This window comes from Tympanuchus pallidicinctus, unplaced genomic scaffold (assembly GCF_026119805.1).
Source record: "Tympanuchus pallidicinctus isolate F22 unplaced genomic scaffold, pur_lepc_1.0 scaffold1, whole genome shotgun sequence".
NCBI classification, from domain to species: domain Eukaryota; kingdom Metazoa; phylum Chordata; class Aves; order Galliformes; family Phasianidae; genus Tympanuchus; species Tympanuchus pallidicinctus.
In genome coordinates this window covers 22,420,027-22,445,208 of record NW_026294618.1, presented here as the reverse complement: position 1 = coordinate 22,445,208, position 25,182 = coordinate 22,420,027, and the positions used below count along the sequence as shown (strand labels likewise).

General features: G+C 40.2%; 1 protein-coding gene and 1 long non-coding RNA gene across 2 annotated transcripts; both read right to left on the bottom strand.

Annotated features, from left to right (window-relative positions):
* Positions 1-270: 270 nt before the first annotated feature.
* LOC128077621 (uncharacterized) lies at positions 271-6,192 on the bottom strand. The gene is made up of 2 exons (XR_008205108.1): positions 2,970-6,192; positions 271-2,852 (listed from the first exon to the last, which is right to left on the bottom strand). It is a non-coding gene; the product is annotated as an uncharacterized LOC128077621 (long non-coding RNA).
* Positions 6,193-6,906: 714 nt separating this feature from the next.
* Positions 6,907-25,008, bottom strand: FBXO9 (F-box protein 9). The gene is made up of 13 exons (XM_052676977.1): positions 24,881-25,008; positions 21,788-21,865; positions 20,719-20,877; positions 20,051-20,108; positions 18,320-18,419; positions 17,028-17,158; positions 14,363-14,477; positions 12,534-12,652; positions 12,060-12,150; positions 11,046-11,141; positions 10,206-10,299; positions 9,419-9,573; positions 6,907-8,283 (listed from the first exon to the last, which is right to left on the bottom strand). The coding sequence occupies exons 1-13, from the start codon at positions 24,881-24,883 to the stop codon at positions 8,175-8,177; spliced, it is 1,308 nt and encodes a 435-aa protein (XP_052532937.1). The 5' UTR covers positions 24,884-25,008; the 3' UTR covers positions 6,907-8,174.
* Between the last annotated feature and the right edge of the window lie 174 nt (positions 25,009-25,182).

Below are 25,182 nucleotides of genomic sequence, written 5' to 3'. Positions count from 1 at the left end.
GCCAGGAAGGCCTTTGACCAGCTTTTCACACTGAGTTCACTCCTGCTGTTTCAAGTCACTAAACAAAGAGCCAAATCTGGCTGGGAGGGCTTGTCTCTGGTTAGAGTGTTCTTCATTTCTCAAAATCAGTAATGCCACGATTTGAACTGCAGCTCTTCACATCATTCAGCAACCGTACCATCAGTGATGTAAGTCTTCTGTCATCAAGCATTGCACTGTTTGCTCTTCTAAAGACAGTCATAAATAATACAAACCACAGTACAAGTGATGTCCTCTTTGCTTGCTGCTTTCTGTGCTTGATGGAAACTGTCAGGCAAAGGCCAGAACCATGAGGCTAGTGAGTAACCATCTCCTTGGTACTTCCACAGGAGATGCTCAATGCTTAGGCCACACACACATATGGCAGCTGTGCCTCACTGCTGTCAGTACACACAGCTGCAACTAAACAAACTTCTGTGGATATTGTAAATACCGTTGTCTTGCAAAGCTGTTTGCCATACTAGTAGATTTCCTCTGCATGTCACAGCAGTGACAGGAAGAGTGTGATATCAAGGAGGACACCCAGCACTTGGCCACTGCCCCCAGCAGAACAGGGCCTCTGGAGGCAGAGATTTTCCCTCAAGGCCAAGTGAAGTGTGTTCTGGTTTTATTTCCATCTTATAGCTCTTTCCTGTAAAACTAATGCTTTCCCAACAAAGATACCCTCGGGTGCCAAGGGACCACTTCACTGTTTCTAATTGGTTCATCACTCTGATGACCTATTCAAGTAAGAAGAAAACCTCATTCAGCAGCAATAAACTTCAAGTTTTTCTAAATAGATACTTTTGAACGCCATCTGTGGGCATTTGCATGAGAACTGTATAACTGGTCAAATTTATTTTGAAGTTGGTCAGCAAGTTCAAGAGTTATTAATGGGAACTGTCAGGCTAAATAAACAGGGAGATGGCTAAATATCAATCTGCATTTACAGGGCTGGGAATCCAAGCATATCTCTTACCAGTTCACTGCAGAGTGAACGCAGCACAGACAATGCTGCTTCTACAAGAGGCTGTCACTGTCCAGATAAACTATGTAACATGGTCTTTTTTCCAATAAAGTAGTCCCTCCATTTCCATGATAACTATAGTCTTTCCAACTCCTATTCTATTTTAGTGCTGTTGATAGCTAAGCACAGACTTACATCAAGGGAGCAAAAAAGCCTGTAACTGAAATCCTTGCTCAGGTTGTTTTCCAGAAACACTACCATCCCAGCACTGCAAATGGCAAAGTGGCATTAGAAGCGAGAGTCAGTAGAAGTAGTTCTTCTGAGAAACTCTTATCAAGGAAATGAATGTAATTTTTAAGCTACAGTTGTGATCCAGAAAGTCCTGATTTACTTTATCCTAACAGTGCAGGCTCTTTGCTCGTTGTAGGAACAGAGCTGTAGGAATTTGAAACTACCCCCACCAAACTCACTGTTCCTGCACACAATCAGCAGCAGCTGCATGACCACAGCTTAACTCTCCTTCAGATTCCAAGACAAAAGTTATTTTGTGTCTGGATCTTGTCTACTGAAAGAGTCAAGCCTGCTTCCAGGCCTGGGCTTCTGGAAAGCTCTGAAGCATAACAAGAGAAAGCTGAGCTCACACACATCTTCCTGAAGGCAAAGATCATCTCCGTCTGCAAAGTGGGTGGCTTGGGCACCGCCCTGAACGTATCCGTAACACAAAGGCTTCTAAAAATAAAAAATAATAAAAAAAGAAGGGTAATCAGAATCACTGCTATGGCACAGCTCAGAGATCACACACCGATCAGCAGTGCATCCCACTGCGATTGCTTTGCTCCAGTGAGGGATGGTAAAAACAGGCTGTGATCCACAATACAATTTGGGTCTCACAAATACCTTTCTAAATTAGGGTCCCTAGAAAGGAAAGAAGAAAAACTTGATTTGGGGCTTTGCAGATACCCAGATAAATTTTCACCTTATCATCAGGTTGCTTTTTGCTGTAGTTTTTCAGGTTCTACAGACCTTGCTTTTTTATGTGGAATTTTTAAGAAGACACAGTCCTTAGAGAGGGAGGAGGCTCCACATGGAAATGCTGGCAACTGCTTTGGTGGCTCTACAAAAGTTGTCACCTCCCCTCCCCACACACGTTTAAGAAGCTCTTTCCACTTCATTGCCATGGGGAAGTGCAGCCGACTTTAATATCTGCACATTTATTTTCCCCAGACTTTACTTTCCAGATCACCATCTGTCTAGACACTGTCAATTACTGATGCGTGAACTCAAGGTGAGTTTAAAGGTACTCAATATTTTCTTTCCCCTGTAATTAAATTTCCAGGCAGTACTGAACCAACCCACTATATTCATATTTGTCATTTCAGGCAGACATCACATTATCCACAAAAATGAAAGACCTTTACGTTGACTTTTACTGAAAATGAAGTGCCGAAGTTTTGGGAAGTACCCTGAATTTCAGAGGCCTTCTGGAAGGTTTCATAACAGGAGCTGTCTTTGCCTTGGGTATCTCCCACCAAAAAAATATGAAATTGGGGCAAGAAGGATCCACTGACATGAGCTGTGCATTAATGCCACATTACATACTGCTGAGAAAAAATGGAAAAGCATTTGAGGAACAATCAGACCAATGATACCCATCCCTATACTAACCCATACAAGGAATGATTCGGCTTTGCTGGGAAAACAATCATTTACATTCTGCTTCAATACAGTTTTCACTAAGTATCTCCCGGTGCAGTCAGACCCTCCTGCACATTACTTAGCGAGCACAGGTCATCAGCCCCCAGAGATGCAGAGGCAGCTCTGCAGGCACTGCTGCAGACAGCAGGCAGCCCAGGACTGAGCATTCAGCCTGCACATCACAACACAGAATCACAGAATCACAGAATCACCTGGGTTGGAAGGGACCTCAAGGATCATGTAGTTCCAACCCCCCTGCCTAGCAGGGCCACCAAACGTACACGTACACATTCAGATTCAGACACAGCGCTGAAGAGGTTTAGTTCTGTCTATAGTTTGATCTCTGATGCTGCTGCCCTAGAAGTTATCATAGCCACTAGCATAGGTCAGATAAGAAAATAACCTAAAGCCCAGCATATGAAAACAGTAACTGATTATTACTCGCATATCTGTTTCTCAAATTTCCCTCATATTATGCTGAGATTTGGGCCTTTCCCTGTACAGTGAGGCCCTGAATCCCAGCACTCCCAAGCTGTCTGCTCCCTGTTCTTTGAAACCAGTCTATTTGTGTGATCACAGTTGAAGTTAGTTAGGAGGTAAGGATACTGGATTTTAGGGAAAAGATGAGAACGAGGTCCAGTATTTTGTGTTTGTTTTTTAAAAACTGCAACTGCTAGCTGTATCAGAGATGCTAGCACCTCTGTAAGCATACATTAATAACCAAGTAAACCTGGTTTTTTAACAACAGAGGAAGGAGCTTCCTGCATTCCTCTGGCAGTGAGACAGCCCACAGCACCATCTTTAAAAACATGAGACAGGATTGGTGCCTTTTGCTTCTGAACAGAGCAGGTGGTGAAGCCTAAAGTCTCCCCCCATGAGAGGGGGAGGTGCTGTGCTGAGGGTATACACACTCCTGCATGCGTTTCATGGGATCAGCTCTCTCCTGTTCCGTTCATGTATGATCATTAAAGTTGGAAAAGACCTCTAAGATCATTTAGTCCAACATCCTGGCCTGTGCATGACTGTTTTATAGTGTTTCTGTGGGGACATTCTGCCTTCCTTGTAAGAGCTGTTGTACAACACGCAGGTTTGTTACGCACGCCTTGGGGCAGAATGACCAACCCCTCATCTAAAAGCATGTCTGACTGAGCTAAGGAGTCAAGGTCCCCAGCTAGGAAAGTGGGGCTCTGAACAGACACAGAGCACATAGGGATGGAGACTATGATCCCTGCTTTGGAAGTATATGCTCTTCTAGTGGCTGTGTTGAAACTGCATTTCTCTACAGCACTCCATCTTTCATTGCATCAGAGTGTTCCCATTTAGCATGCTAGCTGCCTTGGATCTCATTTGGAAGCTGTTCTCCCGGTCGCTGGGAAGCAAACTTGGGCCTTAAAATTCCACTCAGATTCAGACACTTAGAAGAAGCCCATTGAAGAGCAAGCTTTCCTGTTTCCCATTCCATTGTTTTATCATGGGCACCTGACTGGCAGGAACTTAAGGAGCTGAATGCCCAGTGGTCTAAACCTACAGCTTGATGCATTTTTTGTTTTCTTTTCCCTGAAATGCTCTCGACTTCTGAAAAAGCTATAAGGGAAAATAAATATAAATATTATTCAGCACAAATGGAAACTCTTGACTGTGGTATGCCACCTAATGGCAAAACAGCATCATTCTCCTGCACGTGTACTAGTAAATACAGATTAGAAAGCTGCATCCCAAAGCTTATCTTGCTTACTAAGCTTCAACAACCCGCAGAGTACCACTGCTCTGGGGGCAAGAAAACAACAACAGTAAAAAACAAAACAAAACACAAAACCAAAACAATAAAATTCCTTTGCAAAAACAAACAAAATCAGGCAGAATTTTCATTCATACAGAAAAAGAACATATGAAGAAATGTCTACTTATCTTGGCTTTCCACACTGAGGAGTGATTTAATTTGATGGAATTTACAAGTCTTAATTCTCTTAGTGCTGCAACTTACCCAGCTACTCCTCACAGAACATTCCAATGCTAAGTTAGCAGATGTGATACGTAGTCAGAAAACACCAGAATGCATGCAGTTGTGAAGCAGGAAAGCTGTCCATCCTGAGTTACGTAGAAACATTATCTAAGTTGCATCTCATGTCTTTTGTCTACCTATACACCAGGGTGCGTGTTTCACAAAAACAACTGTAATTTCAGTCTGCTTCTTACTGCCTTGAACAATGGTCACACAGCAGCACCTGGACCCCTTCTAGTGGGATACATCCCCAGAGCTCAGATATGTTTCAGTTAAGGGAAGGTGCCATTTTATGCATCTCCAAAGTTTCCATTCAGTAACAGGATCTAGCTTCTTTTCCAAATCCAACACCATCAAGGCCTTGAGGTTTTAAACACTATTTTAAGGACTCAGGAGATACTCTGGGGAAAAAAAAAAATAGATGTAGGGCAATGTGTTAATTTGTTTCTTTCAAGCAAACCATTACACAAGTCATGTTACCAAGAAAGCTTCCTTCTCATCATCGCATAAAGTACAGAGCTTGACTCTAGACTGAATGATTATCAGATGGAACCTTTAGTATTTGTAATGGGGGAAAACCAAAGTAATACGTGCAAAAGTGCATTTCTGCAATCCAGACTGTTCTGAAGATGTACTTAAGCCTTTACATTATTTCCTTCCTTTAAAGAAAAACCTCATATGCCTATGAAATTCTGCCTGGGTTGGCTCAAGCCTACTGAGAAGATCAGGAGCTGAGCATCTGGAAATGTCTACAGCTGTCATTTGCTTCGAGCAGAGTCAGTCTCTAGTTCTCTCCATTTACAGGCCAACATTAGCACCTGTTGACTGTGTGTGTTATCTCTGATTAGACCGAGTCAAATTAGCATAACATTTGGTCACCTGAGCATCTGCTCTTCTCTTATAAATGGAAGGAGGGCTTTAAGTCAACATGTTCCAACAACAGCAATGAAAAAAAACCTCTTGGGAAAAAGGACTGCATAAGTATATATATGCACACACCTGATTCTTTTATTTAAGTAATTATGAGTATAAATAGCTGAGGACAACTTGCCAGCAGTAAACCAGTTATACCAACCAGTTTCTTTCTGTAGTAAATAAAAGGACAATAAAAGTCAGTTATAAAGACAGCTCCACTAGCTTTGCCTTTGACTACTGACTTTGCCAAAGCCTTTGACTATTAAAAATTCCTACATGGAATGAAGAAATAAGTTCTCACCTACTTCTTTGCTGAAAATAGTACTATTTTAAGAGTGGCACATGAACAGACAGTAGTAGCGCCTGCTGACAGGAAACCATTTCAAGAGACAAAATAGCTTGACTTTGTCATATTTCTAAACATAAAAGAAGCAGCATATTAGTCATAGCTAGGTCTCAACAGGAGGCTCACATAACTTTCTTGGAGAATAAGTATTTCACATAACCTTAATCATTGCCTGATGCCTTCGTTAAATCTACACCTCAATTTATAACAATCTCAACTTACAGCAGGTTACCAGGCAGTTTTTCTTTTGTGCCTGGTTTCCTGTCAGCAGGCGCTACTACTGTCTGTTCATGTGCCACTATTAAAACAGTACTGGTTTCAGCAAAGAAGTAGGTGATAGTAGTGTATTTCAAAGTTATGGCCAAGGTAGGAAAAGAAAAAACAACAAAAAACAAACAAACAAACAAACAAGACCCAACAACAACAACACCAGAAGCTCAGAAGTCTCGGTATAGAAAGGGCTTCGAACTGAAAGGACAGCTCAATTACATTGAATTTGATTACTGATTAATAATCAGTACCATTTATGGTTCTTAGCAGAAAAGTTTTTGACATTTCTCAGCAGGAAGAATCTGACCTTTATCATCGTCAGTAAAAGTGGAACTAACACCTCTTCCTGATCACAAACTTGTCATCAATATTTTGTTACTTATCTTCAAAACACAAGGCTGACATTCTAAGCAAACATCAATTCAACAATGAGAATATAATACACTAAATTGTTCTGTTGTATGAAGTAATAGTGCAACTGCAGCCTTATAGCCCAAGGGCACGAGCTGAACAAGGGTTGTAGGCAAAGTCTTACTAGACAAGCAAGAAAAAGTTTTAGTTATAAGCACCCTTTATCCAGAACTCAAGTATCTGACAGCACCTCTGCAAGTAATTTACGCATGGTAACTCCTAACTAATCATTTACTGTATGAAAATAATGACTTCTTGACAAAATAAGAAATTGCAAGGGACTGTGTGTTCAAAATCATGTTTTATTGATGTATTTTAATTGTGTAACTCCTTGCAAAGATACACTTTATAAATTATGGAACAAGAATAGTTCTTCCCACAGCTCTTTCACACATTAGTCTGAGTCCAGGTTAGTACTTTGAAATGAGATGTTCAAAGGTAAATTATGCAGGATGGCTTAAAAAAAACTACACTAAAAAGCTTCAATTCTTTCAGAATCCAAGACACATATGATAATAAGCAGTATAACAGTGTCTGCACTACACCCCCAAGCAATATATGCAGGAGAAGCAGCATACAGTACCTGCGCCAAATCTCAAGGTACACTTCATGATTAGCAGTACACAGCACCTGAACATCTACAGCAGCCTCAAAGTTTATCTTAGTACAACAAATGCTCAAAGGATTTACAGCATCTGTAGCAAGGTTAGATGAAGGATTATAACACATTAGAAACACGTTCAAGCGAGCTCTGCCTGCTGTGCAATCAGACCCTGCCAATGCACAAGCAGCACACACAAGCATTTCACCATTGCTCTGTGACAATCCCCAAGCAGAGCCACGTACCCTGCCAACTCATCCTACTACTCACTGCCCACATCTCTCTCCTTTTTATGCCCACTTATTGAGAAGGCAGGCTCTACCAACTCGTATCAAGATCAAATTACTTTTATCAACTGGCATCCCTGCATTGGCGGGGATGTACCTCTGCATTTAAATGCTATACTTCATGACTGCCTGCCCTTGATTGCTTATTCTTAAGGTTGATGTTGACATAAAGCCAGATCTTGAAGGCAAACAAAATCAATTTAATTTGAAGAGAATGTTTATTTGAAATTATTTTAAGTCACACAGTTTAACAAATGTAAGAACAACTTTCTTCCATTCATGTTTCAAGCCTTCACCCAAGACCACAAACACTGTCCCATGGACAATGAGAATTTCCTATGGCAATTCTTTTTGAACAAACCAATGTCCAGGGAGATGAAGACTCACATTTTAAGCAGACTGATTTATAAAATCTGTTTAAAAAAAATAAAAACTTTGTTACCAAATTCTTGTCACAAAGTAAAGGTGTTTAACACTGAGAAGCTTTATCTCAGAACAAAACCCCAGCTAGTCAGAACCAAGGAGAACAATAACGCCCTCAAAAAAAAAAAAAACAACCCTGGAATTTTAAAATGCTCCAAATATATACACATTTATAACTTAAGTGCTGGTTGGCTACAACCTTTTATTCATGCATGATCTGTGAGAGGACAAGGTGTTTCTTAGAGCGGCTTTTCTGAAAATGCAGTGTAACTCTTCACTCGTGCAAAGAACAAAGGGGTGTACATTTTGTCAATGTCAAAAGTAGTAACTGCTGTCTCACCGGTCGACCTGCAAAGAGCACAGTAAAAGTTAAATTAGACAACAGTTGCTACTTAAATCTGTTATGCAGTCATGATCCACAGGACAGCGTGTGCAGCAAACTGCAATTGGAATGTAAGCATCTTGCACACCATCTCATTCTGAAACCAAACTAATGTTGACTAGACCACACCACACAGAACACTCTTCTATGCAAGCAAACTTTAATAACAGGGAAATCACCTTCTTCTTTCTGCTATTATTACTTGTTCTGAAACTTGACATAGTGCAGGATATCACTGAGGCCACTGTATCTTAGAATCATAGAATCATAGAATCACCAAGGTTGGAAAAGACCTAAAAGATCACCCAGTCCAACCGTTCACCTATTCCCAATAGCTCCTACTAAACCATGTCCCTCAACACAACATCCAGCCTTTCCTTGAACACCCCCAGGGTCGGTGACTCCACCACCTCCCTGGGCAGTCCATTCCAGTGCCTGACCACCCTTTCTGAAAAATCTTGAAGTAAAACATCCACTTTCGTTTCAGTTTGAACCATGAATTCAAAATACAGCCAAGTTTTTGCTCTCACTTTGTATGTTTACAACAGAAGAACAACCAACCACAAAAACCCACAACTATTTCTGAACACTAGTAACAGGAAGTACATGTCCTCCTAGCTTTGCTTCATACTCATCTCATTCCAGTTTTAAAAGGACACCAACACACTAACAGGTAAAGCAGAATTTGAACAAGACTCTGTATCACCCATGTGCAGAGACTCTCATAATGGTATCTTCTAAAGCATTTCTACACATTCACGAAGGAAAAGAAGATCTTAATAAATATTTGTTTTCTACACCTTTTTTACTGACATCATACTGAAGTCACTCAACCCTGACTCAAACCTGACATCTTTCCAACACTGCATAAATCCTTTAAATGACTAAACTACTGCAGTTCCACTACTTGGTATACTTCCCACACCATTAGAAAAAAAGTTACTAAAATCTTGGGATTTCTTCAAGTAAAGTTCATTATAGTTTATCAATTCAAGACCAGTTACTCTTCCCAGAACATTTTATTAAAGCCTCATCAAATTCCAGTCACATTAATTTCTACAATTAAGTATCCCTCCTTGGACTTATTCTGTATTTACTTACTTGTAAGTTATGTGACAAGAATGATGTATCCAAACAAGTTTGTTGAATGTCTGGCGTCCACTGGAGCACAACTGAAGTCCTACATGAAAACTATGCTCTGTCTCTTGTACTGGAACACGACGGAAATATCTGTATTTGTGGTAGTCAACAGGTTTCTGTGCAAAGAAAAAGAGATTTGTGATGCAGAAAGAACACAAGGTGCAACTATTTATCATTGGGACTAAATAAGTATGATACCAGACTGTTAAACCCTCAAAAGTAGGTGCTGGTTTTCCTTGAAAATGCATCAATTTAGATGCTGATTATAGAAGAAGTTTTCACAGAAAGGTAAGGATGGAGGACGTCACCCAATTACACAAACTCATTGTAAAGTATGGTAACACTTCTAACTAATTTAGTTCTGTTTAAAGATATGGAATATAAACACAGTCAAAAACTGATTTCAGAAAGCGACACCTTCCACCCTTCCTTCCTGTTTGTTAAAGCTACCTAACAGAAACACCAGCAGTAACTAAGCCTAAGGGGGAAGAACCACTGCTGAATGTGAACCAAGTCTTTATCTGTCTCAATAACAATTACTACAGATCTAAAAAGGCAGGATGAATCTCCACAGTTAGTCGTCTTTATTTTTAAAACATTTTCAACATGAAATTTATTTTTCAACTCTTTTTTGCATTTGTAATGGTGCCTTAAAATACTTCAGGTGTCTTAAAATATCCAGATTGAGAAAAACCTTACTAAAAAGCCCTCTCAAATTATTTTTTCTTTAATCTGTTTAGGAACCTACCTCTTCTTTTTTCTTCATTATTACAGCAAATACTTTGGTTTGATTGTCCGTTTCCTGGGAAAGGCGATAATGACCAAGCAAGATTGCATCCATTCTGGAAGGTTAAGAGGAAGATAGCATCAAGGACAAAGATGTTTGCTGCCCAAATGCCTTCAACTTATAACACAAATATCAGAAAGAAGAATGTATATCATAATCAAAGAAACATATAATTATTTGCATTCAATAAATACCGAGCTCACTGATGTTAGGAAATGATGAAAACATTCTGGAAAAATGCTTTTAAATTTTCATACTTAGAACTGACCAACTGATCTTTACTGTTCCGTCTTGTGTACTGTTAAATATTTTCAGATTTCTGGTGAACAGCTCAAGCCTGTTCTGAAGTCCCAAACAACTATCTGTATTTTTTAAAAATTCATGCAAACATCAACAAGAAATTGAGCAATAGTTCAGTCAAATCCCACCAGAGCCTTTCCTTTCCTCCATACAGTCAGGGAAGTGCAAGAAAGCAAGTGATAACTAAATAGTAGCTTCAAAAGCAGGTATGTTGTTAGATTGGTGATTTCAGTACTCTTCTGTCTACTTCCTTTCTAAGTTTAAAATCAAATAGTCTGAAAGGAAATCTAAACACAATACCAGGAGTTCAAAATGAAAGATATCTTGGCATGAAGATCAAAACTTCTTGCAGTTCTCAGTCGCTCCCATACAACAAGAACATTGTTACAGTTTTATCCTCATTTTGCTAAGCACAAATACAGAATTAGAGAAAAAAGCAAACAGAAATTGCCAGGTAAAAAGCAAAGAGGAAAGTACAAATCAGTATTCTATTTCGCTAACCTTGTATTTTTAGTCCGTAGGCGAGGAACAATAGATTGCGGATCTTCAGGCGTCGTAAGCATCATAACTTGGCCATCTGGAAAGAATCTCAAGTACCTGAGAAAATAAAATCACACAATATAAACATACGTTTATTTTAAATCACAGAGGAATATGAAACTTTATAGGAAATAGGATTTGAAAGCTTATTTCTTCATACAGTACAGCAGAAGAGATTGGAAAAAGTACAGCTTTGAAGGTTAAAAGATCAAGGAATGAAGAATTATGCAGGAAGACAAATTCTGCCACTTCTCAACAAAGCAAACAGGCTACCCTGAATCAACCTGACCTCAGGTAAGTTTCTCCCCCAGCATGCTTTGAGACAAACACGGTAAACTCTCAATTACAATGTTAGTACTGAATGGACAATGTCATAAGGTCTTTTTCAGGTTCCAGGATTTGATCAACTTTTACACTACTCAGATACCACCTCAGTGTTTGTGAGACACTATAAACAGCCAAGAGATTCAACAATTTCTATTAACATTTCCAGCCTCAGCAGGGACAGCAGAACAACACAAAAACCTGGTGAAAAGCAGGATGAAGGACAACAGAAAAACAGCCAGAGGAACAAATGGCAAGGTATTAGAAAACACTGAGAAAGCCCAGCCTCTTGATTACTTACAACTGATTAAAAATGATGTATATCATTTGTTTTCCCTTTCCTAAAAAGTATTATTACTTCAGAAATTTAAAGCAAAAAACCTCGGGGAAGAAATCTGTGTATGATTGATAGCAATATTATTGCTTAACTCTTATTCACAAGAAACAGTATAACTGAAGATGAAATATGTTTCTAAATTGCAATAAATCCCCTTTCTTAAGACCTATTCTCAAAATATTTACATATAACTTTACACAGAGTAATTTTCCACCACGATTTACAGACTGGTTAATGTTTGCCATATCAAGGGCTGGATTTCAAGAACTTAAGAGAGAGAAACACTTCACTCACTCATTGTACTACAGTTCTACCTGTAATATTCTACTTGGTGCCACGCTCTATAGAAACCATCAAGAGATTGTTCTCCTTGGCGTATGTATGTTGTCTTGCTGATATATACACCTATAGAAATGAAGGAAATAAGTATATGAACAAAAGTACATAAAATAAGATAAAAAACTGATAATCCATAACTTTTGAGTTTTAGTAACTTAAATACACCAAAGTTTTTAATTTGGTCCCCTAGACCTCCCCTCTTGTCTTTACAGATAGGCTACAGATTCAAAAGCCCAATTCAGAATCATAGATGGCTGAGGTTGGCAGAGACCTCTGGAGGTCACTGGTCCAAATCCCATGTTCAAGTAGCAACACCTACAGCAGGTTGCCTAGGATCACATCCAGGCAGCCTCAATAAATTCAGAAAACTTCTAACAACATCATAAACACAAAACCCATCTGATTGCTCTGTCACAGTTACATGCAATGTTTCCAGAAGTAAACCTCACCATCAAATCGAACACGAGGCCTTTCCAAAAACATTTCCCTCCAGGAAGAATATGGAACAAGTTTATTGCAGCTCCTGCCCCATACTTTCAGACAGACTTGATGCCAGATTTCAGGATCTCTGGAAAAAAAATGAGGGGAAAAAAGCAAAAGTCAAAACTTTCCTGCAAACCTTATCTTTTACGTATCAGAGCAACAAACTCCATTATTTGTTTGAATGCAATTTAAAGAAACACTCCTGAACTCCTGTTGCTCATACTGTACATAACTTGGAATAATTAATTGCCTGAATCCTTGAGCACTTGAAAGCCATTTCCTCCTCCCTGGAAAACCCAAGAACACAATGTGATTTTCAGCCAAGTACACAACAACACTTGAACAGCCTGGCATTTCTCTGTGCAGCAAGATGAGGATGACAACGCAAGAAGCACTGTTTTGGAGATTCTGCAACTTTTTCAAATAAGGCAGAATAAATAAGACTTTTAGCAACTTTTACGACAGTGAAGTACTTAGGTTCTTCTGAATATAAGGCCTTTTATTTATTTCCATGGAAACTGCAGCAGAGCACAAAAACACTATTTGATAGAGGAAATTCTCAACTACAAAACTTTTTTTCCATGCAGTCACAGAATCACAGAATCACAGAATCACCCGGGTTGGAAGGGACCTCAAGGATCATGTAGTTCCAACCCCCCTGCCTAGCAGGGCCACCAAACATACACATTTAGATCAGGTTGCCCAGGACCCCGTCCAACCTGGCCTTGAACACGTCCAAGGACGGGGCATCCACAACCTCCCTGGGCAGCCCGTTCCAGGGCCTAACTACTCTCCTTGTGAAGAACTTCCCCCTAACATCCAACCTAAATCTTTCCTCCTTCAACTTGGATCCATTTCCCCTAGTCCTGCTGTTGTCAGCCCTTCTGAAGAGTTTACTCCCCTGCTGGGTGTAGGTTCCCTTCAGGTATTGATAGGCTGCAATGAGGTCACCCCGCAGCCTTCTCTTCTCCAGGCTGAACAAGCCCAACTCCCTCAGCCTGTCCTCATAGGGGATCAGCCTGTCCTCATAGGGGACATAGTCATCACTATTAGGTATGCATTTTTGCCAGTGACAAACAAGAGCTTGCAAGCCTGCAGGTCACACTAGTAAATATCTTCATGGCCATCCAGAATGTGGCTTGTCTTTCATGTCACTGTCATCAATGCTGAGACACACCACTCACACCTTCACTGCACTCACATCCACTGTTTGATCTCCACAAATGTTCAGCAAGTGCTGATGAATGTCAACGGGTGCCATTTTTTCCTCATGGAGGAATTCTATGACGCACCTTTGCTTTACAGGCGCTTCCATGTCAGACACTGTTTTGTCAGACTGCCCCTCTGCTGCCATCTGTCACATGGCAACAAAATGGAAGAGGATACTGGCAGGAAGGTTCACCTTCTATTGCCATACTATCAACATCTGCTTCTTATTTTGGATGTTGTGCTGGCCCATGACATAAGAGGCATTATTTTCAGAGTAGCCATGTGAGATACTTACTACTGACATACTCTAAAGTTGATGAGCTCTGTAGGGAACATAATATAGGACTTTCCTCGGGAAGAAAAAGCATAACATGGTCCTACATATTAGTGGCCTAAATGCAAAACCAAAAAAACCCAACAAACCAACTTTTCCTATATAGGAAGTTTTGTTATATGGATTTAACATCTACCTGCACATAGAGTCTACAAAGTCTTGTGCATAAAAAAAAAACAAAAACAAAAAATGAAGTTCTTATCTTTCCTAGAACACAGAGAAGCTTCACTTTAGGTAACTTATTTACAATACCTGGCACAAATGTAAAATCCTCGACAAACAAGAGATAATTGCTCCAATGATCTCAGGTCCAAGTCACTCGAAACCACCCATCGGAAAATGTACATCAGTACCTCCAGAGGCAACGCTGCAAATAGAACAGAATTTCTTGTTAAATGCTGCTGTGCAAATCAATAGTTTATCTATAATTCAGTAACTCATGTTTTGACTTTCCACAAAAAAATACATTTCCACATGCTAGCCATATGCCAAGGAAGCTATCAAAAATATCTTTAACAAGGAAATTGTTATGCAAAAAAGTAACAAAGAGAATGAAAAAAAAAATAAATCAAGAGTTAAGTGAATTATGGTAAAACAATAGGATAAAACATACCCGTTGTCTAATGCTACAACTCTAAGGTGTGATACCAAACATTCCACATACACACTGCACAAACACAGCATCCATAAATCTCCACTTTCTTCAAACTGACATAATGTATAACATTACAGTACATACTATACTTCTGTATGACAGGCTCAGATCAGGTTTAGCATTGGATAGAAGATCCTAAGAACAACCTATCCAATGTGAAACCTGAATTACACCACTCTATATTTTGTGGTACAGGTCCAGTGATCAAAAATGTTATTGCTCTGTTTAAAAACTTTTAGAAATGTAATACAATGACAGAATCACCATCAAAAGTTCAAAAGATCATACAATACTTTTCCTAGAATTAGAAATTCAGTAAGAATGCCCCAGGAAATGAAGCTAAAATTCTCTCTCATAACTTGCTGCCTCCCTGAGTTTTCTCTATCTTGCTTGTATATAATCTTGTGTGTAATCTTCTATCATCAGGAATTACACTTCACTTACTTTCAACAACTGCTGCTTTCTGGTGCCTGTGGCTTGACCTGTAATACCACATCCATTCAATGACTTTACTCAGTATAACAGCTTTGAGATCAAATGAAGAAAAGAACTGAAGCACAAAGGTACGTTAAACAGTAACCAGCTGTAAATACCAGGGTAGAGTCTGTGGTTTAGTGAATTTATTTGTTTTATGAATCTTAATTAATCATATGTTTCACTACAGAGTACTCACAAATTTGCAGTATTTGTGATGATTAAATTCACAGTCCGCTTATAAACAGAAGTTGTGCAGATGTAGATATTACTTCAAGAGACAAAACAGCTTCTGGCCATTTGAGCTCTTCAGTAGATAAAGGAGATACAAAGGCTTAACATTCTTAGTATTAGCAGCACTAACAAGTATACATTTTCCATTCACCAGTCAAAGCCTTTGATTATCTCTTATCACCAACATTTCCACGTTTCTAGTGAACTAGGGATTGTTAAGACCCAGTTTCAAATACTGGGCATGCCCTGTAGGAAAATATTTCTGGTGAAGAATGGTTGAGTCCCAACCTTTACCCATGTAACAACAAAAAAAACCCAACATACAATGAAAAGTCACTCACCAATGAATGAATTTACACTTTCCTTCACCATTTGTGTTATATGGCAGCGGACTAATCCTGTCCTATACTAAAGTGAATCAGTATTATAAGATGAGTGCTAATAAAATGCAAAATATAACAGAAGAATGGGAACTGGTTGCTTTAAACACATTGCTCCATGTTTTGATTTTCCCTTAAGCCCCTTAAGAAAAACGTGACTACTACTGTGATGATTAACAGGGATCCTCTCCAGCCCACTAACTTCTGCAGCAGGTAGCACTGTTGTAACAGTTTTCACTGTACCACAAAACATAGATAAGGGAGATAATGCAACACAGGACTGCCAGGAGAGGAAACAATAAAACTAGAAAGAATTAAGATCAATGTTAAAAAATGACATGTCCTGAGATCATTTTAAGTAATGATCTACAATACCTTGACTTTACTTGCAAAAAAAAAAAAATCCCACAACTGTTTTCCCAAGCATACAGTGCCACACTTGTTAGAAATTCCATTATATGTTTTGATTTAAACAGATTGTTATATTTATTTTTTCCTTAAGCACAACAGATTTCCAAGAGCAACTGATAACTGTACAAAATGCATATGTTTTGGAGGCATCTGATTTTAAGACAGTTCATAACCTATACACACTTTCTACAATTTGTAACTCCTACGCAAGCCTAAGGAAGGGGTGACGATCCTGCAGTTGAAGCACTGAAAATCATTAACCTTCAAAAGCCTTTCTAACTGTTATGTGGTTTAGTTGAACCTGAAAGCATTTGCTGTAAAGAATCTGATACAGAGACAGATAAAAGCACAAAACACACAAACGTATCTCTTCACAAAATAACTGCCTCCTTCTTCTCACACCTTACAATTAGAATAAATAGATGCAAACTAAAACAAATGAACAAAGAAAATCCACAACAAACCAATTCAGCATGTCCAAGTAGAAAAAACTTACTGAAGTAAGTTTGTTTCTGGAAGTTACTATTTAAGCAGCATTCTCTTAATCCTGAAAAACTGTACTAGAAGCTCTACATACAAAAGTTGTGGGATTAAGACAAGTTTGCCATGCGTGGCTTCGCATCTAACTACAAAGGTAAGAGATACTGTGTTCACTTATTTAAAAGAAGCTTCAGAATGAAATAGATAACTGTTTTGGAAAACGTCAGTGAAACATCCCTAGAACTTCTTCCTCCAAACATTTACAGTCCATCTTAACTCATACCTGAGATATGGGTTTGGTTGACATCAAGCTCAGGCTGACAAAGTTTGACAGAAGATTCCTGAAGAGTTAACTGCTGCTGGAAATCTGACAGGAGATCAGCCATTTTGCCATCCTCTTCATTGTCCTCAACGCTAGAAAAGGGGAACGCCAACACTGTGATATTGAATAGAACATAACAACAAATGTCCTCACCTTCGCATCGATCTTCTGTCTTCAATATTAAAGCAATCTCATTTTATCATACAATAGAACAGTTACAGCAATGCTTTCAAGTTCATTTAGATTTTGCTGGAACCCCTCTGAGAGTGTCCATGATGCTGTTGGGTTGATGGCTGGACTTCATCTTAGGGATTTTTTTCCATGATAGTAACAGCCTCTTTTTTCCCCTTTAATTTCAATTCTTCAGATTTGAGAGTTCACAGTTCCCTCTTTTAAGACAAGTAACTGAAGGATTGCTTGATCCCACAGAAAGACAAATCCTATTCCTTAATTTGCCTACCATAAACAGGAAATAAACTATCACTGATGGAATGTAATATTCACTAATGGCTCTCATGCTGTGAAGTACAACAGACAAGGAAGGATTATTTACTTCTTTCTACTTCTGCTTTATTCACCGAAGAGTGACCCCTAGTGGTGTTTCCCATCCTTTTCAATAAGGAAAATTTTCTTTTGGGAAAACTACTTTTTACCAACTTAGATTTAAAATACTTCAGGAGCAAGCTAAAGAAGGCCAGGATAGAAAAATTATGCTCACTACTTATCAGTAAACTTGGAGGATTACAAAGATAACATTACTACATTCAAATATATATATATCAAAAATATATATATATACACACATACATAATATACATACATAAATGTAAGTTGTGTATCACAGCATAATCCTTCAAAATAAGCAGGTTTGCCTGCACCAAGTAACCACAAACTATAAAATTCTCCTTAATTTCATTTAAAGAATTACCTTCTTTTCCCTGTCTTGGGACACAGACTTGCTCAATGATCTTCCAACCACTTTTTAAATATTTACACTAAGCAAACTTAATAGAATGAGCTGAGAATATAAAGCCCCACCAGTAACAAGGAGACATAGCAATGAGTTTTAAAATGTATAGGGGAAGAAATTATGTTTGGGCCTGTTTTAACTAAATCCATGACAAGATATCAAATTGAAACCCACCTTTATTTTGAAGACTCAGACAGAGTCCCAACAGCTATAAGGCATACTGTGAACTGTTTTTTTCAGCTCTCAATACCCCTGTAGTCAGTCAGTAAATTTTCATACTTACCACCGCTTTCCAACTCCATCACCATCTGGGGACCGCGTATAGGCGATCTTAAACTCGATGTCAGGGACAAGCTGCATGGCTAGGCGATAAAACTTGATGGCTGAAAACAAAAACTGTAGCGTTTAAACAAGTCTGATGCCTACACCAGCTTATCAAAGCAAAGATTTTATCAGGGATTACTTCAACCAGAAGTGCTAAAAAAAAAAAGTGGAAAACTCCTTTGCATAAGCCTCAACTGACTGGGTTTAAATTCAGTGCAGAAGAGAAACAAATCGAACACTGTCAAAACAAAAACCTTCATATACTTTTTCAGAACAAAGGTCTCACATGTTTCAGCTTTCACAAATTTACCTTAACTGCTAAAAAAAAAAATAAATCTGTCCTGGAGTATACAAAATTTTACAGCAAAATGCTACCAAGTCTTGATTGCATTTGTTGCACAGATTTTTCCAAGAAGCCAAAGAGATTTTAGACATTACTGTCTTAAATAACCAAAAGGAATGTGAAAAAAGAGTACAAAAGAAGATGCAAGCATATGTTACATATCCATTACACTGCAGGCACTTCAGCTCCACATAACACTACAAGATAAAAAAGCCGAAAAATGGTTGCACGTTTGAAAAACTACAACAGATACAAACCAAACATTGCTGTGGTACAACCATGGAAACTAGAGCAGGCACAGGAGCAAGCCACTCAGAACACTGAGAATGAGGAACCTGACTTGGGGAAAGCAGCCAGTTCAAAAAGTTATGCAGCTAACAAAACGTATGGCATGCTAGAGGAAAACTGACAGGTGGGACTTCATCCAGCACTCAGACAAAGGATGTCACCCTTTAGCACTCCAAAGATGTTATAAATATTGATTAGAGGAATAGGCAAAGGAAGAACACTGGTATTAAGATTAGGCGTGTATTTACAGGTCTTTCTATATTCCCACGTGATGATTCCCAATCGGTGGCAAGATGGCTATTCTCCCTCTCAATACCTAACTAACAGCGACTTTGGTTGCACTAATGAATCTCAGAAGCCTGAGTTTGGGGCTAATCAGCATTCTTATTTCCTTGAGCACACATCAGCGCTGCTGACTGACAAGTAGTAGCCTTTGGTGAAGATGAGGAACACCAGCAGCCTCAGCTGAACAGATCCGTCTCAACTTCAACATCTGATCTCACAGCCAGGCCTGCAATGCACTTGAACATGGAAGAAGCTGCTTCACATGACTGCTTGACAAATGTCAGCTATCAGCACATTTCAGAAGCAGGCTTAAAATGTCACTGGGTTCTGGTGAACCGGGCCAGGTCAGCAAACAGAAGCGCGGTCTGGGAACAGATGTCCCAACACACACAGACAGATATCTGTGTCTAGCACAGGGCCTTGTTACTAAGGTCTCATAAGGGTGTATGAGGAAGTTTTGGTTTTTGAGGTCACAAATAAAATTCAAATGAGAAAGAGTGCGTTAAATTCAGTGCAGTGCAGTTACATTTCAAAATACTCTCACCTTTTGTCTGAAAGCTAGAAATCCTTCCTTGAACACCCTTTAGCTTCACCTCAACCGTAGCTCTGTGATATAATGATTCCTTTCATACCTTGTTTGTTCGCTTATCCAAATAACTGAACTCTCAAATTACAATTAGCCATCAGTTTAAGGTCACTGTTAACATACAGTTTTGCACAGAAGTTAGTCTGTTATTCTGCAGTAGAAGCATTCACTGTAGACTTCTGCATTACCTTCATAAAGGGCCCCATTTTGCTCTTCTTCCACTGCTTTCAGGAAAAGTTCTTTTGCCTGCACAATAACACAGAATGCTCCTTAAGTTCATTACAAATACAAGTGCAACTTCTTTTGACTTAGAATTGTTTTCATCTTATGTACTGTATTCTACAAATGAGAAGAATGAAATACCTCCATCAACAAAATGTCAAGACATATTCAAGTGGAAACAAATTCCCAAACAACAATCTCTCCATGTCATTTTTTGAAAGAAGAAAAAGATCCAGACAGGTTATAAAAGAGTTAAAAAGCACCACTAACCCAGATCACAGAAGGGTGCTGGAGGTACATACAAGCATACAAAATTAACAGAACTCTAATTCTAACAGGATCACAGTACTCCCATTATGACTCACTGTCTGAAAGGTTATATTCTGCTCAGCAGTTCAACTCCCTTAACACAGGGGTTTGACTTGCAACTAAGACAATGCCTCGCAAAGATTCGTAGCTTTGCAAAAACAGATAGCTATCCACTCCCAAAAGGAACTGAGGAGATGGAAAGAAGCCAAAAATAGTCTATGCTAAACCTCATCTTAGGAAATAAAGATGATTATTGAAATATAATTGACAAAATAAGGAGAAAATGCAACACAACACTGGTCCAGAAAACATGTGTTTCTTGTACCTTTTCCTCTTTTGCTATCTCCTGTTTCCCTCTGGCATCTACAGACTTTACTCCAGGTCCTCTTGACGATGTTCTGCATGGCAGAGGTTCCAACCCACTAGAACTCACACCTGGGGCAAGCTCAAACATCCACTGAGCTCTGAACATCTGCAGCTCTGCCTAAAAGAATCCATTACATTCTGATTTAGTACCACATATTCAGACAGAAGATCTTCCAATCAGAGATGATATAACACTAACCCAAAAGAGAATTTCAAAATTATGCCTTATACTTACAAGTCCTAAAATCCATTTAGACATGAAGAATTAGCCATTCCTTTGTAGACTTTTTTGTTTTAAGCACATGTATTGGTTCAATATAATTCAATAACAAATGCCTTTATCTGGACTGTTCATGGCAGAAGAAATTAAATTAAATTTTTAAATTAAATTAAAATCAAATTAAGGTAGAATTTAGTTAATTGAATTAAAATTAAAAATTTAAATTAAAATGTAGAATTTAGCTAATTTTTATACATAAGCATATTAAACTTCAGGAAAATCAAGACAGTCATTTGGAATAAAAATCTGAGGCCCTACCTCCTTTCTTTTTTTAAAATGAAATGCTCTGTTCTGTGAAACAAAACAAGTCATTTTTGCTACGTGTTTTTCTAGCATCTTTGAAGTTACGCTTAAAATGTTGCAACTGCTGAGGCTCCTGGAGAACAACTACATAGAAGGCAAGTAAGGTAAGCAAACGTGCTTTTCTATCAGACTGCTTCTATCATCTTCCTACTCTAGAACAAGAGACAAATTAAACCTGAGTTTAATCCATACCGAAATTGCTGTCTGATTTCTATCGTTCTTCAAAGAAATTCCAAATCTGACACAAACTTTCATCTGTACAGACTGCTTACAACTGACTCACACTCTTGGTACACAATGCAAAATTCAACTACTTCACTTTTGGAGGGGCAGAGACATTAAGCACACCAGATCAACAAATACACAGTAACCAAACAAGCATTAGCAGCACGGCTTAAATCACAGCAGTGCTGTTTGTGATATAACACCAGCATGCGAGACGTACCTGAAGGTTTGCTTCACCAGATCTTTCATTGTCATCAGTTCTCACCATATCAGAGTGACAATCTTCTTCAGCTTCTGCCTAGTAGAGAATGGTCCAGTGTGATTACACGCTGCCAAGTCCCAGCTGAACCTTCATAATGCACAGTCACTATGGATACTCATAAAACAACACACAAGAACCAAACATCCTCTTACCTCCCCCACCCCACCTGCACGTCCACCTTATCAGTCTGATGATTAAACTTCATCTTAAATCAACTGGTGTTGTTTGCACTTCCCTATTAACTCAATGAAATGTTTTGCACTTCAGCCATATCAACCCAATACAGACTAATCGTGTTAAGACACACATACATCAGCACACTGCCACAATACGCAGCTAAGAACACCGAGGGCTCAAGACACAGAATCGAAGCTTCAGTACTAAATAGTAGTAAGAAATTCATGTAAGAAATTAAAGATTAATCTTCTCAGTGTAAAGGTAACCAATAGTTTTGATTTCTTTAGTATTCAGGAAAGAACAAAAAGATTATTTCTTAGAGAAGAAAACAGCTACTTTATGAACATTATGGGACACTATGAGCAATCTCAAAAAATTACATATGAAAAATACACTATATACAAAATATCACTCAGAGGGTGGTGACACACTGGAACAGGTTGCCCAAGGAGGCTGTGGATGCCCCATCCCTGGAGGCATTCAAGGCCAGGCTGGACGTGGCTCTGGGCAGCCTGGTCTGGTGGTTGGCGACCCTGCACATAGCAGAGGGTTGAAATTTGATGATCTCTATGGTCCCTTTCAGCCCAGGCCATTCTGTGATATACAGAAGCCACCTTCATGTAAAAGCAGTGAAGAAGCTAGCATGAGAGTGTGACAGCTGGTTTTATTTACAATACTGCTATGAGATAAGCTAAACAAATAAGACCTTCAACCTAACAAGGGCTTTGTTAAAATTAAACAAGCTCTGAGCATCAGCAGCGAAACCACCATCAAAAACGAACCCTAACGTCAAAGATTTTTCAGAGGAGGAAACAGGTAAACAGCAATGTTCCAGAGCACCAGAAGAGATACAACTGAGCAAGTAGTAACTTAGAATCTGACTGCAGGCAGCTCATCCTGTAGAAGCTACAGCTGTCCTATCGCAACAGTAATGCAGCACACAGGGATTACATCTACGCTGGACAGAGACAGCTGGATAAATTAGCTCTGAAATCAATGTCTGGTAAGGGCACTATTGCAGCACTGTGGTGACACAAGGAGGGCCCACTTCTGCCTGTGCAGAGAGAGGATATAAGGCTTCAGGCATACAGCTGAGTTCCGCCCAGTCAGCTCTCAGCATGGGCAGAGCAGGTCTGGTTTTATCTGCAAAATGCAGAGACTGGTAGAGCTATTTCTACACGCTATCTTCCTGTGTATAAAGGTGCACCCATTAAAAGCACATAAATTTTAATCCAAGTTGTGGTAAGAATTGGGATTACATAGGTTTTGAAGCTGGCTGAAGTCCACCTAGCACTTACAGACTTAGTTTCAGTAACTGTTCAGGAGTCCTGCTTTCCTTCCTGTTGTTTCTACTCCAGCCAACCCATGACTCCTCCAATGCAGTCAAAAACCTTTCCTAGTTCTGCAGCAACTGCTTCCAATTACTATCAAATGCTCTTTGAAACTTCAGCATGCTTTCAATCCAAACAAAAAATACAACATGCTGAAGAGTCCTAGAGCAAAACGTAACAATTTTGAGCATTACAAAGCTCACTATAACCAACATTTGACTTTCGTTGCTACTTCCTCTATGCTGAAATTATATGTGAGCTGAAGTCTCATATGATAGGTTTGTCTGCAGGAAGCAGTGGCAGCAACAATTTCTCCCCACACTTACCAATAAAGCAATTAGTCCTCATTGTTATTGCATGGTTAACTGGTCTCCACTAACAACCTCTCTGCTATTTATTTGACCTGCAAAACTCCTATGGTTTTGCTAATTCAAATGAATAAATGCTCAGGTACTGCTAAAGCAAACATCACCACACACAGGCAACACTTGGGACCATATGTAAGGCATGCAAAACTTATCTCCTTCAGACTATTCTGGCAAAAAGTAAGCTACAGTTCTAGCTTCTGAAGTTCACAGAATACTGTACTGCAGCTATTGCTTAGTTAAAAAATTCCATCCTGTTCATCTTTATGCCACCAGCCTTCCTTCTGCAACCTGTCAGCTGTCACATCTAACAGCTCAGCAACTCTATCCTGCTTAAAAGGTAAGCCACCCTTGCCCTGTGCTGATCAGCTCAAGTGACTTTTCCATTAGAAAAGTGGTAGCAAATCAAGCAACCAAAAGGTCAGTGTGGAAGCAGCGAATGCCTGAGCTAGACAGCGACCTCTAAAAAAAAGTCAGCTGAGCTTGTTCGATTCCAATTTGTTTGCAAAGCTTTAGAAAACACTTGCAAAACACAAGACCAGCTTATTTGCACAGGTCAGTAATAACTCTTGCAGTCAGTAATTGCATGCTGCTTTCCTTGGAGCTCTACAGCCACTTCCTAAGGACTCAACGCTTCAACTCAGTATTTCAGACCTTTGCTCCAGCAGAGTAAAGCTGCGATCAGAACCAGCTCAAGGCTGGCTGCCGCGGCTGCACGGCAGTTGTACACGTCCATCCCACAGATGACACTGCAAAACAGGTCTGACGGCTAGCTGGCTTGTAAGGGAACAAGGACATAACTCGATTTTTCCTCTCTACGTGGTAAAAATCAACGCTGTGTTCAGAAGTAAGTTTCAGACACAGCGGTAAGGAGTTTTAAGAGCACCTGAACGACACCAAAGGGTTCCGGGTGCCCTCGAGGCTGCGATCTCAGACACCTGAGCTCACGCGGAGGTGCCGTCAGCAGGGCGGAACCGAACCCAGCACCGCCGCGACGCTAAACGGCAAACGCCTGGCGAGGAGCCCGGGCGGCACCGCGGGGCAGAACGGGGAAGGCTGGGCAGCTCCAGGCGGCGCGGCCATCGGCGCAGCCGGGAGGGCCCCGCGGCGGGCAGGGCAGCAGCCGGCGGCGGGCCGGGCCGTTCCGTTCCCCCCGCCCGCAGGTCCCCGCCGCTCACCATGCTGCCGGCGCTCGGGCGGCGCCGTCCCGTCCCGGGGCCCTTCGTCCCCCCCGCTCGGCCCGCGCGTCGTCCCCGCGGGGGAAATTAGCAGAGTTCTCGGTCGGAGAAGCGCACCACGCAGCGGGAGTAACTGCGGGCCCGGCGTACGGCAGCCATCTTCCCGGCGAGTGAGGGGCAGGCGGACACGGGCGGACGGACAAACCCGCGGGGCCGGAGCGCCGCACGACGCGCAGGCCGCTGCGAGGCGCCGACCGCGGGCCGAGACCAGCCACCCCGCCGGACGCACCACGCCCACCGCG